This window comes from Vulpes vulpes, chromosome 15 (genome assembly GCF_048418805.1).
Source record: "Vulpes vulpes isolate BD-2025 chromosome 15, VulVul3, whole genome shotgun sequence".
In the NCBI taxonomy this organism is placed as follows: domain Eukaryota; kingdom Metazoa; phylum Chordata; class Mammalia; order Carnivora; family Canidae; genus Vulpes; species Vulpes vulpes.
In genome coordinates this window covers 117,371,497-117,385,782 of record NC_132794.1, presented here as the reverse complement: position 1 = coordinate 117,385,782, position 14,286 = coordinate 117,371,497, and the positions used below count along the sequence as shown (strand labels likewise).

General features: G+C 48.0%; 1 protein-coding gene across 3 annotated transcripts in view; it reads right to left on the bottom strand.

The window, feature by feature from the left end:
* PPP2R2D (protein phosphatase 2 regulatory subunit Bdelta) overlaps positions 1-14,086 on the bottom strand; it is a 45,039-nt gene extending 30,953 nt beyond the window's left edge. Inside the window, exons 1-2 of one of the 3 annotated variants that reach the window (XM_072740437.1) lie at positions 13,895-14,086; positions 13,718-13,810 (exon numbers count right to left, since the gene is read on the bottom strand). In XM_072740437.1, coding sequence (XP_072596538.1) covers positions 13,718-13,810; positions 13,895-13,901 — 100 coding nt within the window. In that variant the 5' untranslated portion in view covers positions 13,902-14,086. The remainder of the gene's footprint in view (positions 1-13,717; positions 13,811-13,894) is intronic. The other 2 variants (XM_072740438.1, XM_072740435.1) reach the window with 2 other exon arrangements.
* Between the last annotated feature and the right edge of the window lie 200 nt (positions 14,087-14,286).

Genomic DNA, 14,286 nt, shown 5'->3' with positions numbered 1-14,286 from the left:
AATGGAAAAGACAGTCTCTTCAACAGATGGTATTGGGAAAGCTGCTCACATCCTGAAGAATGAACCTGGACCACCTCCTTATACCACCCACAGTAATAAACTCAAAAAGGATTAAAGGCCTAAATGTGAGATTGGAAACCGTAAAAATCCTGGAAGCGAGCACAGGCAGTGATGTCTCTGACCTCAGCCACAGCAACTTCCTCCTAGACATGTCTCCTGAGGCAAGAGAAACAAAAGCAAAATGAACTATTTAGAACTTCACCAAAACAAAACAAAACAACCACTTCTGCACAGCAAAGGAAATAACCAACAAAAATAAAAGTCATTCTATGGAACTGGAGAAGATATCTGCAAATGACATATCTGATAAAGGTTTAATATTCAAAATCTATAAAGAACTTACAGGGACACCAGGGTGGCTCAGCGGCTGAGTGCCTGTCTTCAGCCTGGGATGTGATTCCTGGGCGGGGGGGGGGGTGTCCTGGGATCGAGTCTCACATTGGGCTCCCTGCATGGAGCCTGCTTTTCTCTCTGCCTGTGTCTCTGCCTCTCTCTCTTTCTGTCTCTCATGAATAAATAAATAAATAAAATCTTTTTTTTTTTTTAAAGAGAGAGAAGTTATACAACACCCACAAAACAATCTAGTTAAAAAATGGGCATAAGACATGAGCAGGTATTTCTCTAAACAAGACATCCAGATGCCAACTGACATGAAAAGATGCTCTACATCCTCCTCATCAAGCAAACACAAATCAAAACCACAATGAGACATCACCTCACACCTGTCTGAATGGCTAGAATATAAAACATGAGAAACAACATCAAGAAGGATGTGGAGAAAAAGGAACCCTTATGCACTGTTGGTAGGAATGCAAACTGGTGCAGTAACAGTGGACAGCAGTATGGAGGATCCTCAACAAGTTAAAAATAGACCACCCTATTATCCAGTAATCGCACTACTGGGTATTTATACCCAAAATACAAAAACACCAATTCGAAGGGATACATGCACCCTGATGTTTATATTAGTATTATCTACAATAGCCAAAGTGTCCACAGATAAATGAATGGATAAAGAAGGTATGGTATGTATACAATGGAGTGTTACTCAGCCATCAAAAAGAATAAAATCTTGCCATTGACAATAGCATGGATGGAGCTAGAGAGTATTACGCTAAGCAAAATAAGTCAGTCAGAAAAAGACAAATACTATCATATAATCTCATTCATATATAGAATTTAAGAAACAAAACAAGCCAGCAAAGGAAAAATAGAGGCAAACCAAAGAAACAGACTCTTAACTAGAGAGAATTGATGGTTACCAGAGGGGAGGAGGGTAGATGGGGGAAAATGAGTGAAAACAGGTGATGGGGATTAAAAAAAATAAACTCAGGGGGAGCCTGGGTAGCTCAGTTGGTTAAGTGTCTGACTCTTGATTTCCACCTGGGTCATGGTGTCAGGGTGGGTGAGATCAAACTCCGAGTTGGGCTCTGCACTGGGCATGGAGCCTGCTTAAGATTCCCTCTCCCTCTGCCCCTAACCCTCAACTACAAAAATAAATAAATAAACAAACAAATAAATAAATAAATAAATAAGCAAGCAAGCAAGCAAGCTTAGAATATTAACACAGCAATCAGATAGAGCTTTCACTGAAAAACAAAGTCCCAGTCCTCGGGGTGCCTGGGGGGCTCGGTTGGTGAAGCGTCTGCCTTCTGCTCCTGGAATCCAGCCCTGCTTTCGGGCTCCCTGGTCAGCAGGGAGTCTACTTCTTCCTCTCCTTCTGCCTCTCCCCCTCCCCTGTTCATGCTCACGCTCTCAGATAAAATCTTAAAAAAAAAAAAAAAAAAAAAATCCCAGTCCACAAAAGCAAAGTCCAAAGCCACATTAGCCTGAGCGTTCTGTATTTTTCTCTGGTCAAATGAAATGAAAAGATGCTACCCCAGGAGCCAGTCTCGAGGCAGCGGCAAGCCAGCAGGCCCTCCACCAGGACACCAAGGCCCTCATGGCCAGCAACCCCACAGCTAATAGGGGATTTCTAAAGCAACAATTTACGTTACTATTTTACCTACCGACGCACACTTTTCCCTGAAGCTATTTTAAAGAGTACACCGAAAGTCCCTAAGCGGTTATTTCATAATTCAAAGTCAATCCTTCCTTTGACTACTGAATTCCACTATTCCTCAGTGAACATTAACTGAGAATGGTTCAACTCTCTCGGCCTCACAAATTCCCAGCTGTGATCACGGCTGCACACCTCAGCTTCCCCCGGCTCTGTGCAAAGCAGGGCAAGAATACTTGGTAACTCCCACTCCTCCCAGGGCTCTCAGACGTTTCCAATGCCTTCAATACGGGACACACACATCCTTTCTGGTACCATAAAGTCAAAACCTAAGAAACGTGCCCTCTAACGCTCCATCGGATCCCCCAGTCTGAGGAGAGCTGGACGAGCAGCAGGAGCAGCGGGGCGGAGGCGGGCAGCCTTTGCCTGAAGGAAAGCTGTGAAAGGGGAACGGTGCGTCTGCTCTGGTACCAGTTCCCAGGTGAGGGTAGTCCAGATGCCATTTCATGGCCGAGCTGCAGCTGGCGAGGGAAGGGGACGCAGGCAGGCTGTCAGGTTCTAACGGGGTACCCTGTCGTGGGAGACCGCACTTCTCGAAGCTGGATCAAGCCAGACGGGCCCAAGACAGTGGGTGTCAGGACGGGTCCTGTGACCGAACTAGGAAGAAAAGGTACAAACCCCTTTCCAAGGAATCTGCACCCCTAAGTGACGAACACTTCTCCCCCTAGGTAACAACTGTCCATAAAAGACAGAAAGCCAACCGTCAAGTCACACAGCACCCTGTCTCCCATAGCTCCGGGCTCTCGCAGGGAGCTCCCATCTCCAGAGCGGGCTCTCCCTTTAGTGGACTTTCCTGCCCTGGTGGCTCTCCCGCTTGGCTGCCCTGCTGCGTCCATCCTTAAACTTCTCAGGACAAGACCAGGAACCTCTGGCAAGTCCTTTGGGGCAGGCTGGGACGAGGTCCCATGGCCTGGGGTCTCCCCAGCTCATCGGGCAAGAGAGGTGCTAGCACCGGAACTGGGAATTAATGAAAAGAACTTCAACGTGAACTGTAACTTTTACTTCTTAAAAAAATCTGAAGCATATAAGACCAGATATTGAGAACATGACTGTTTATTATTATCATTATCATGTCAGTAATATGTAGATTATTACTTTGTTTAAAGGAAACTTACAGAGTTTATCAAAACATGAAGTGGCAAACAGTTTAATCTGAAGATTTGATATATTTCTCCTACAGGGACACCCGAGTGGCTCAGCAGTTGAGCATCTGCTTTCAGCTCAGGGCATGATCCAGTCTGGGGATCGAGTCCTGCGTCGGGCTCCCTGCACAGAGCCTGCTTCTCCCTCTGCCTGTGTCTCTGCCTCTCTCTCTGTCTCTCATGAATAAATAAAATCTCAAAAAAAAAAACCAAAAAACTTTCTCTGCAGGCATGGATGCATGGGTGGCTCAGCAGTTGAGCGCCTGCCTCCGGCTCAGGGCGTGATCCCAGGATGGAGTCCCATATCGGGCTCCTTGCAGGGAGCCTGCTTCTCCCTCTGCCGAGGTCTCTGTGTGTCTCTCATGAATAAACAAACTCTTAAAACAAAACAAAGAAAAACATGCAGGCAGACCGTTTACTGCAAAGGGCAGAAGCAAAGCTAGACGCAGCCCCGGCCGTTTTATGAAGTCAGGTGTGAAGAGCGCAGTGACGCACAAGAGGCACCGAAGCCCCACCCCCCCCTTCCAATAATTATTAGCTGGGTTATTGTTTTGCTTTGTTTGAAATCTAGTTAATGATACTAGTGCTTCTGAGTAGGTAAGCTTTTACAGATACCTGTTTTGTCATGGGAGATGCCAGGAGCAGAACTATGAGAAGCCAGTGACTGTGTTTAGGGAGTGACAGGCCGCCCAGACGGCAGGTGCTCCGGAGCAGCAGCGAGGGAACTCTCCTGCATTCAGTTCTCAGAAAGCTAGTCTTTTCCTTTTCTTAATGGCCCTTTTCTCCTTACCATCACGGAACACGATGCACCGCTGGTGTGAAAAGTGTCATAATACGGAAGTGTACGGCGTAAAGGCTGACGCCGTTTGTGGGTGTACATGGGAGCCCTCGCTCTCCACAGGCACCCACCAAGCACCGCCGGGTAGGTCACCTCCACACCTACGCATTCACGACAATCCGTTTTACACCGAGTGCTGCTCTGCCAGCGGCTGCTGTTTTTAACTCCCTGCGTCACATGCTGCTTTCCGACCCCTTTAATGCACAACATGGGTGTACCATAATGCTTTTAATCACTTTACTACTTCAGGCATTGAAGTTTTTCCAGATGTTTGATCGCTGCAGTGCACAGCTCTGTAAACACACGCTCCTGCAGTGTTCAGACACTTGTGCAAGTGGAATCACGGGGTTGTAGCCTGGCTTTCCGTTTAACAGATACACGCTAAACTGCCCTCCAGAAAAGGAGCATAGAGATACTCCTTCCAGAAATGTGAAACAAAAGTAAAACTTCGTTACTACCTTAATTAAAATTTCCTTGCTGATTAATGACATTTCTTTGGTGATTTATATTAACTTTTACTTATTATCCGTTTTAAAAAAATGAATTACACACCTATAGATAAGATTAAAGAAGAAGAGCTTTCATTTGCTTTTTTCACCCCAAATTTCCTAATTCTTGTCTGGAACTTGCTACCTTTGGGGCAAGTATGAGGACTCACTGAGAACTCATAATTCATTAAAACACGTCCAAGGGGACAAAGTTGTACATGGTATTGTGCAAAGTATAGAAAAAGATAAATGTACATTCATACAACTGCATCCCTATTTTAGGTATAGTTTTCTGATGGAGATCACACAGGCCACAGTTCATTCCACACTCTGAGCCCAAAGCCCTGACCAGGATTTCTGTTTTCAGGGTTGGTCCCTGCCGTGGAGCTCTGAACTCCACCCTTTCTGCCCCACCTATCGTTCCCCTTCTAAACCATCACTGACCCACACATGGATCTGACTTCCATTAATTTCCAACAGCAGCAATAGCAACAAAAAATCCCCATGTAAAAGACACATGTTTAGCAGCCATAACTGAACTCTGGGTAGGAGAGTGTATGAACGGGGGGGGGGGGGGGGGGGGGGGGGAGGGCAAAAGAATTAAAATTCTAGGTTTATAATAAAAATATTTATAGATTAATATTTATAATGTATAAAGAGCTTTTAAAAATTGATTTTTAAAAGGCTCAGCAGAAAAATGGATAAACAATATGATCTAACAATTCACAGAAGAAACAAATCATCTAAAAAATCTTCATTGCTAACTTATAAAGAAACATGAATTACTGCAGCATTAGATTTGCAATGAAGGCAGCTAACATGAAAAAGAATGACATCCCCAAGTCAGTGAATGGGATAAGAAGTTCTGGGGAAAGTATAAGTTGGCATCATCTTTGGGAGGGCAATTTGGCAGCATCAAGACATAAACGATGGGCTTTGCCAATGTGTCCATTCCTAGGAATCTAGCCACAGAAAATGCCTGCATGGGCACGTGAGGAGCCAGACTATTTACTGCGGCATCTTTAGTAACAGCAAAAACTGGAAACCACTGAGAATAAACAGATGAGATAATCTGTACAATGAAACAATATGCAGCCATCAAAAGGGACCAAATAGAGCTATGCAACAGGACAGCATGGTTAAAAATATTTAAGTATGGGCTTTGGACACAGAACACCTGGACTCGATGGATCCTAACTCTAGCACCCACTAGCTCTGTAAGCAAAGTGGGCAAAGGGACTTAATATTCCCAAGAGTCAGTTTTCTCATTTATAAAACAAAGGCAATAGTAGCACTTCTATCTCAAGGGGTTGCTGCAACAGACAAATGAAGTATATACATGGCTCGGCAGAAAGCCTGGATCACTGTAAGATCTTAAATTACATACTAGGAATGCAAAGAAGTCACAAAAACAATATTTTTATCAGAATTCGCATTTTGTGAAAAATTTTAAAAACTGCTTATGTACAGAGTTTTTTTTTTTTTTTTTTTTTAATTTTATTTATTCTTGAGAGATAGAAGGAGAGACAGAGCCAGAGACACAGGCAGAGGGAGAAGCAGGCTCCATGCACCGGGAGCCCGACGTGGGATTCGATCCCGGGTCTCCAGGATCGCGCCCTGGGCCAAAGGCAGGCGCCAAACCGCTGCGCCACCCAGGGATCCCTTATGTACAGAGTTTTAAAATAGAAACAAATAAATGTGTAGGAAATGGTCTAAAAATACACACACACCATTAAGAGTAGTTACCTCTGGGGAGGATTCCTGGACAGCAGTGAAGAGGAAATTCCACTTTTACTCTTTACACATCCGTATCATTAGATTTTCCTTAAATATTGAATGCTCTGCTTTTATACTGATGCAAAAACAATAAAATCCAGTAAAGATGAGAGAGGACAGTTAATCTTGAAATCTGCCTTGATATTCCTAATGCTTATAGCTCGCTTTAAAGCAGCAGTTTTCAAAATGTTGCTCTGTGGATCCCTGGAGGGGGGACATCCCCAGGAACCTTCCAGAGGTCCCTGAGATCAAAATAAAATGTGTTGCCATCTGCACAGATGACCAAAAACAAGGGCGACGGAAGCTGCTGGCACCTGCGCTCGCTGCGGTGGGAGGCGGACTGCGCACACACGCAGGGGAGCAAAAGCAAGCAAGCCAGTCTTACCTACGAATGGCCTTGATACACAGTCAAACTCCTTAATTTTACTCAATCCCAACCCTTTGGTAGGAGTTTCTTTAATATTCTTTGTAGTGAAATGGACACTTTGCATAAATCAATCTGCTCCAGTTCCAATATAGCGAGCGGTGTCTCAAGGAAAAGCACATGCATGATTTTCTGTGCCACAAGCTGAACTAGTTGTGCTTCTCACAGATGCCATTTTCACTTGAAAGAACAACTCACCAACTATGGTTATTTAGACCTGGGTATCTGGTAGGGAAGTTTCCTGAAAATGAACAAAGGGAGCCTCTCACTTCACAAAATACAAGGCATTTGTTGCCAATGTTAATATCCACACTTTCAAGAGGAAATTTGAATTTCAGAAAACTTGTAACTTGTATCTATTTCCGGTACTTTGACAGCTTCTCTGCTTGATGACTTTTCTGAGATCAGTTGTGACATTGACAAATATGATTTTATTTTCTATAATGAAATGTACCAACATTTCAAAGATCTGAACAACCTCGTGTACCAATATTTGGCATACTTCCTCCAAATGACCAAATTATGCACATGAGCAAGAGATCCATTCAAAGTACAACGTAGAGGGCAGCCGGGGGTGGGGGGGCTCAGCGGTTTAGCACCGCCTGCAGCTCAGGGTGTGATCCTGGGGTCCCGGGATCGAGTCCCACATCAGGCTCCCCGCAGGGAGCCTGCTTCTGCTTCTGCCTGTGTTTCTGCCTCTCTCTGTGTCTCTCATGAATAAATAAATAAAATCTTAAAAAAAAAAGTACAAGGTAGAAATAATGGATTTTAATATAACAAGGAATAAAAGTTCAATGATAGGTTCTAAAGCATAAGTGAACTTGAAGAAACCATGATGTGCATAGTTCTGTTGTAGTATTAAGGAATATCGAGAATTACGTGAAAAGGCTATTAATTCATTCTTCCATTTTCTAACTACATACATGAAGAAAATTTGACATCACATTTATATTTCGATAAAAACAATTTCAACAGACTGAATACAGAAGCAGAGTATCTGAAAGTCCCATATACTTCCTATGTCTTCTACTAAATCCTATACTTAGGGTTTACAAAGTATAAAACAATGCCTTCTCACGAAATCTTTTGTTTTGGGAAAGTTGTTTTTCATTAAAGATGTTACAGTCACATATAATAGACCCATTATTATTTTTGTTAAAGATTTTATGTATTTATTCATGAGAGACACAGAGACAGGACACAGGCAGAGAGAGAAGCAGACTCCCCACAAGGAGCCAGATGTGGGATCCTTGATCCCAGATCCCAAGATCACGCCTTGAGCAGAAGGCAGATGCTCAACTGCTGGGCCACTCAGGCGTCCCGACCCATTATTATTTTAAAGTGAAATAAATATTTTCAGTTCTTCTGAACTCAATTCAAATGTAGCAAATATTGTCAGAACCCACACAAACTCTGATTGTCTTGGAACCAAAGGCTTGGAGAACCACTGGTTCAGCACAGGGGCTGGCAAAGGACAACTTGAGGGTGAAATCCTGCCTCTGCTGTTTTACCAGCAACGTGGGCCCACTGCCATTTCCCTTCATTCTGTGGGGTCTGTGGCTGCTTTCCCGCTACACAGGCAAACTCAGTAGTTGCAACAGAAACAGCCTGGCCTGCAGTCTAAAATATTTACTATTTAGCCCTTTCCAAAAAAAAAAAAAAAAAAAAATCTGCAGACTCTAATTTAGAGTAAGCTCACATTTCTAGCTTTTATTACTGCAGGAATTTCTCACTGGCCTCCATTCTTACCCCATTACCAACCATTCTCCCACAGCCAGAGTGACCTCCCTAAAGAAGGTAAAGCTGATGTCACGCTTCTGTTAGCTTAAAGGCTGCAATCACGATCACTTCCAGATACAACTGCAAGTCCTCAGCATGGTGCTCAAGGTTGTTCCTCAGCACTCCTAGGCCAGGCCCTCGTTTCTGCCCCTCTGCACAGCCACTCCCCTCTCTGCACAGACCTGACCAGCACTCTGGTTTCCCAGGATGCACAACATTCTCTCCAATCTCCTCTCGCTGAGCCTTCTCCATCTGGAACATTCTTTTCCTCTTCCCTTTCTTCCCTTCCCACATCCTGATCCCCTCCCCTTCACTCTCCACCCACGTGTGTGTACTGGGCACTTCAGGCATGTTCCCTCTACTTGCTCTGCTCTCAGGATGGTGCAATGACCTGTCTGCCTCAACAAAGGGCTTCTTGAGGCAGGAACCAGGTTTCTCTCTTCCAACATCCACACCAGCAGCCCTGCAGGACACTGTTGTGAATTTTCAGATGAACTAAGCTGAGAGCTGGCCCCTGTAACACCCTTCATTTTCTTAACTTGGCTCCTGGGAGCGACAACACAGGGTAAGTTCTTTGTGGACTGTCTCAGGATAACATTTCCACAGTTTTCAGTTACTGTGTGCCTGTTTGCCAGAGCTTTCCCCGCATTTCTGTGCAATCTTCCAAGAACTCGTAATGGCCACAGGGCCTAGTACACTGGCCATACAGATGAAAATCCAGAAGACAAGCAACCTGTCAGGTTACCACAAAGCTAGTAAGAGGGTTGAAATGGGATCTGCACCAAATGCCTTTCCGTATCTGAGTACCAAGCTGAGACAAGTGTAACCCGTGTCTGAACCTGAGAAACAATGAGAGGGCCTAGGGCTAAACATCAGGATAGCTATGTAAAGGGAAAGGTCACACGCTAAGAACCTAAGGTGTTAAGAGTGGCTGAGCAGTGAATCATAAAGAAAGTGGACCGTGAGAAGGACTGGTAAGGTGGGGAAGGCAGGCAGGAAACACAAAGGATGTTCTCAGTTGGGAAAGAAACATGAGCAAAGATCAAGGAGTATGGACAATAAACATGAGCAAGAAAGGAGCACTGAGTAATAATGGAAAAGCCAAGAGGTCAGGCCTAATCGAAGGGACTGGGAGTAAAGGGACTGGGGAGAAATCAGGAAAAACCAAGAAGCTGCTTTTTTTTTTAGGTCTATAATATAGTTACAATCAAACCCAAACACCTTAAAACACATAAGAATTAATTAACAGTTGTACCTGACACTCAACACTTTATAAGTAACAAAAGCACTAAAGACTATTTAATCTTGATGAAAATCTTCTGATGTAATTTCTAGATAAGTGAGCTGAGGTTCAGAACGGGCCTTCACACCTGATAGATGGCAGACAGGACCTAAAACCAGAACTTCCCGTCAAAACAAGACTCTCAAAATCAAGGAATAAAAAAAAATTGAGGAGTATGACTTAGTATCACCATGTATCTTACACTTACATCTGATGACATAACTAAGATCAGTCCAGCTTCTTGAACATCCAGCCTGATTTCAGAAGCATCACAATGTAGCCGTGCTCCTAAGTGTGTTAAATGCCTTAATCTTAAGAGAACCATACACATCTGATTTCCTACTGGCACAATCCCCCCATGAAGCTCTCCCTTAAGTTAAACAGCAAGAATGTTACTAGACCATTTTCTTGTTTGATGGTTTCCCCCCATGAGATGCTTTCCTGAAGGACTTTTTCAATGGCATAGATATAAATATTAAATGGGAATCCTACCATGGAATGCAGACAACTTATCAGATTGGGAATACTTCAAATAACCAGACACCATGTCCCATCACAACTTAAAAAACAAACGATAAATACTGAATGCTCATTTTCTATATTCAGAAAAAAAAATCACAATATTCTAAAATAATAACTATGAAAAGTTTTACATTCATAAATACTGGATTTCATGGATTCTCGGGAGCACAGGTTCCCGCATGTTAATATCGTGAAATCAGATGTAGCTCACATTCCATGAAACACAGCACCGTCCTGGTATTGATACCCAAGTGCCCTTAATTTTTGTTTCCCTTCCCCAACTTAAATGTTTTCCTCTCATAATATATCTACATAATCCCCTTTAGAAAGGCCATATCACATCATGGAGATACCCACAGGATTTATACGACTCTCCAGACTTAAGCTTCAGTCACAGACGAACCTTTGGTGTTTAGTACTATATCTTTAGAAAAAGATTAACATCCAATTCAACCATAGACCAAATCATGGATTAAGAAATGGATTAAAACAAAACCATCAAGTAAAAAGTCAAGACAGGTACAATTACCAAAGATGAACCAGCTGCCATCAAGCTATACAGAAAGCTATAGAAAACCAGGTCATGGCTGGTTACAAAGCCCTCCTCCAGCCTTCCCCACTGCTTCTCTGGAAAAGCAATCAATGTGCAAAGGCAGCAGGACCCAGAGCTCCCTGCAAGAAGGTGTCTACAATCGTGCTAAAGTAACTCGAAGGAAAAACTACTGCATCGTCTGCCGGGTACACAGGGTGAAGTTTCAGGCTCTTCCCATCAGATCGTCTCCGAGACACCTGCTCTCTGGAGGCCAGGTTTTAACCCTCATTCTCACCTTCCAACACTGGGACAGGCACTTCCTCTCAAGGCATCTCATTTTCATTTGCTTTCAGAAGCCATTTCCTACAATTCCAGCTGGTGAGTGCTCTTCTGAGCTTTTGAGAGAGCCGTCCCAAGGCGGCCATCCACGTCCCAGTGAGGGCTGCAGCAGCACTGGCCACAGCCGGTCATGAAGCAGTCCAGCAAGCACGGGCTTTAGGGCCAGCCGGCCTGGCTTCAAACCATGGCTCTGCTGGGACAGAGGCTGCTGACCAAGTTAACCGCCCTCTGTGCCTTGGCTTCTGCTTCCAGAACTGGGAAGAACAGTCCCCCCCCTCCTGGGGCTGTACCTCGGAGCCATGTGTGGAGCACTCAACGTCCGATGGCCAGGTCCTCTACAAGGTATGTGTGGGGACAGACTGGCAGAGGGCTGCAGCATCGTGTGACATCTGCAAAAGGCGTCTGTCCAGTGGATGTGGCCCAAGGTTGTAGGGCCTGGGGCCCGGTACCACACCTGGAAATCTGCACAAACACCTAACCGCTTCTGCACAGCACTCACTGCCTAGAGCACAAGGTCCGGAGACACATGCTAACAAACCACTTCTCTTCTCACTTCCTTTTGGAAGCCTCCCCGTGGTTTGTACTCACCTATTCCACCTGCTGGGTGGAATGACTACACACACAGGCAGCTAACTGCAGGGGAAGTAGTGACTGTCACTCCCGCATCCTGCCATCAGCAGGAAAAGCACCAGTTTCCCGCTGAGCCCAGCTCTACTCCTACTGGCAGCAGGTGAGAAATCCCTGATGGCGCTCCGCTGACGTGGCCCATGCCGAAGCAAAACCCTGCTGTTTTAAATGACAGCCATCAAATTGGAGATCCCTGGGTGGCTCAGCGGTATAGCGCCACCTTCGGCCCAGGGCGTGATCCTGGAGACCTGGGATTGAGTCCCATGTTGGGCTCCCTGCATGGAGCCTGCTTCTCCCTCTGCCTATGTCTCTGCCTATCTCTCTCTCTCTGTGTCTCTCATGAATAAATGAGTAAAATCTTAAAAAAAAAAAAGCCATCAAATTGTACACAGTACATACTTCCTTCAGGAGTTATGATTCGAGTCCCCAGAAACAACAAGGAGACGAGATGTCTCTGTGCACTGCACCCCTCCAGCCCTGAGCCCTGAACTGCCTGATGCAGCCTGGCCCCAGCTGTTGTCATGGGAAGCGCCGGGTTACAAGGGCTCTTCCAAGTAGAGCTCAGGCCAGGACAAACACCGCACATGCTGTGAATCTCAACAAATACAGGGTACTACAGGGTCCTGCGGCCAGGTATTGGGGCACCGCAACCTCCTTGCAATGACCCAACCTTCCTCGTCTCCTGTCAACGTGTCTCCGTCGCTGCCGAGTGTGCCCCAGCTCCTTCACTCTCCCGGTCCACAGCCTTGTCTGCGTGGACACTGACTTCCGCAGCAACCATACAACAGACGCTGCCACGACTCTCAGAACGACGCCCTGGATCTGTTCCCCTGAATGATGACCGAGGCCCACGTGGGTGACAAGGGAAACTCAGAACACACAGGGCAAAGGACACCCGCGGAATTGCCACAAAGAAATCTTACAGTTAAAGGCTAAGCTGCAACCGCAAACCTCCAGAGCCACTCCTGAGTGTCCTGGAAGCTCGGGTTCAACACTGGCACAAAGTTCCGCTCGGCTTAGTTCAGTGAAGATTGTCCTAGACCGTTTTCAAAGTGCAACATCACGCGGAAGACACGCCAGGTCGGTTACATTTCACTGTTGATTCAGTTTGTCAACCAGTTTTTTAGAAAAAGGGAAATCGGCCTCGGAGATGGGCCTTGGGCCGAAACGAACGAACGAGGGTCGCTTTACTCCTGGTAAAAAAAAAATGTTGAGCTACAGTTGAACCGTCACCCCTGTGCACGGGGAAGACACAAAAAAGTAACGTGCTTAAAATGGGTATAAATTTTTTTTTTTCCAGTTACATAAAACCACCTACTTTCCAAGCTCAAACCGTGTACACATCTTTACACCCCCCGAGGTGCAGTCCGGCCTGTTCCTGCTCCGGGCGCCGTCCGCCCGCAGAGCCGGGCCGGGATGGGAGGCGGGAGCGGCGGCAGGTGCGCGCGGGCAGGGCGGCCCCTGCGTCCCGGGCCGGCGGGTGACCGCACCGCGGGCAGGTCGCGGCGGTCCCCGGGCGGCGGGAGTCTCCGGGCGCCCGCGGCCCCCGCCCCCCCCGCAGGCCCGGCGCCCCGAGCCCGCCCAAGGTCCCCGCCCCCGGGAGCCGCAGCCGCCCGAGGACCCCAGTGACCTTGGCTCCCGAGCACCGCGCGGCGCCGCCTCCCGTGCAGGGCCCCAGCCCCGCGCCCTCCCCGCGCCCGCCGGGCAGGGGGACCCGGGAGGTCGTGACCCCGCCCCGCCCCGCCCCCCGGAGGCCGCGACCCCGCCCCGCCCCGAGGTCGTGACCCCGCCCCCGCCCCGCCCCGGGAGCCCCGCCCCGCCCCGCCCCCCGCCAGGTGCGCGGCCTCACCTTCGGCCACGTCCTCGTCCACGGCCCCCTTGACCTGCGAGAAGCACCACTGCAAGTCGTTGCCGCCCGCGGGGCAGCCGCCGCCTCCGGCCCCTGCGAACACACCGGGCGCGTCAGGGCCCCGCGCCGCCCCCGCCCCGGACCCCCGCCCCGCCCCGCCCCGCGCGGGCCCCTCACCTGCCATGGCCGGCGGGCGGGCGGGCGGACGGACGGGTGCAGAGGCGGCGGCGCACGAAGGAGGCGGCCGCCGCGCTGCTGCCGCCCGAGCACCTCAGCCCGGCCGCCGCCGCGCCGCCGCCGCCGCCGCCGCGGCTGCCGGGGAGGGATTTTTTTTTCCCTTTTCAAAATGGCGCCCAATGCCCGTCGCCCCGCTCGATGACGTCATCCCCCTCCGCCTCCTCCGCAGGCCCGGACGGGGCGGGGCCGCCGGGAGGCTCCCCTGCGTGGGCGGGGCGGGGCGCGGCCGCGGGGGCTGCCGGGGGCTGGGGAGCGCCGACCGCGCCTGCGCGAGCCTCCTGCGGCCGAGCCCCGCCTCCCGGGCCCGAGCCCCGCCCCCAGGCCCGAGCCCC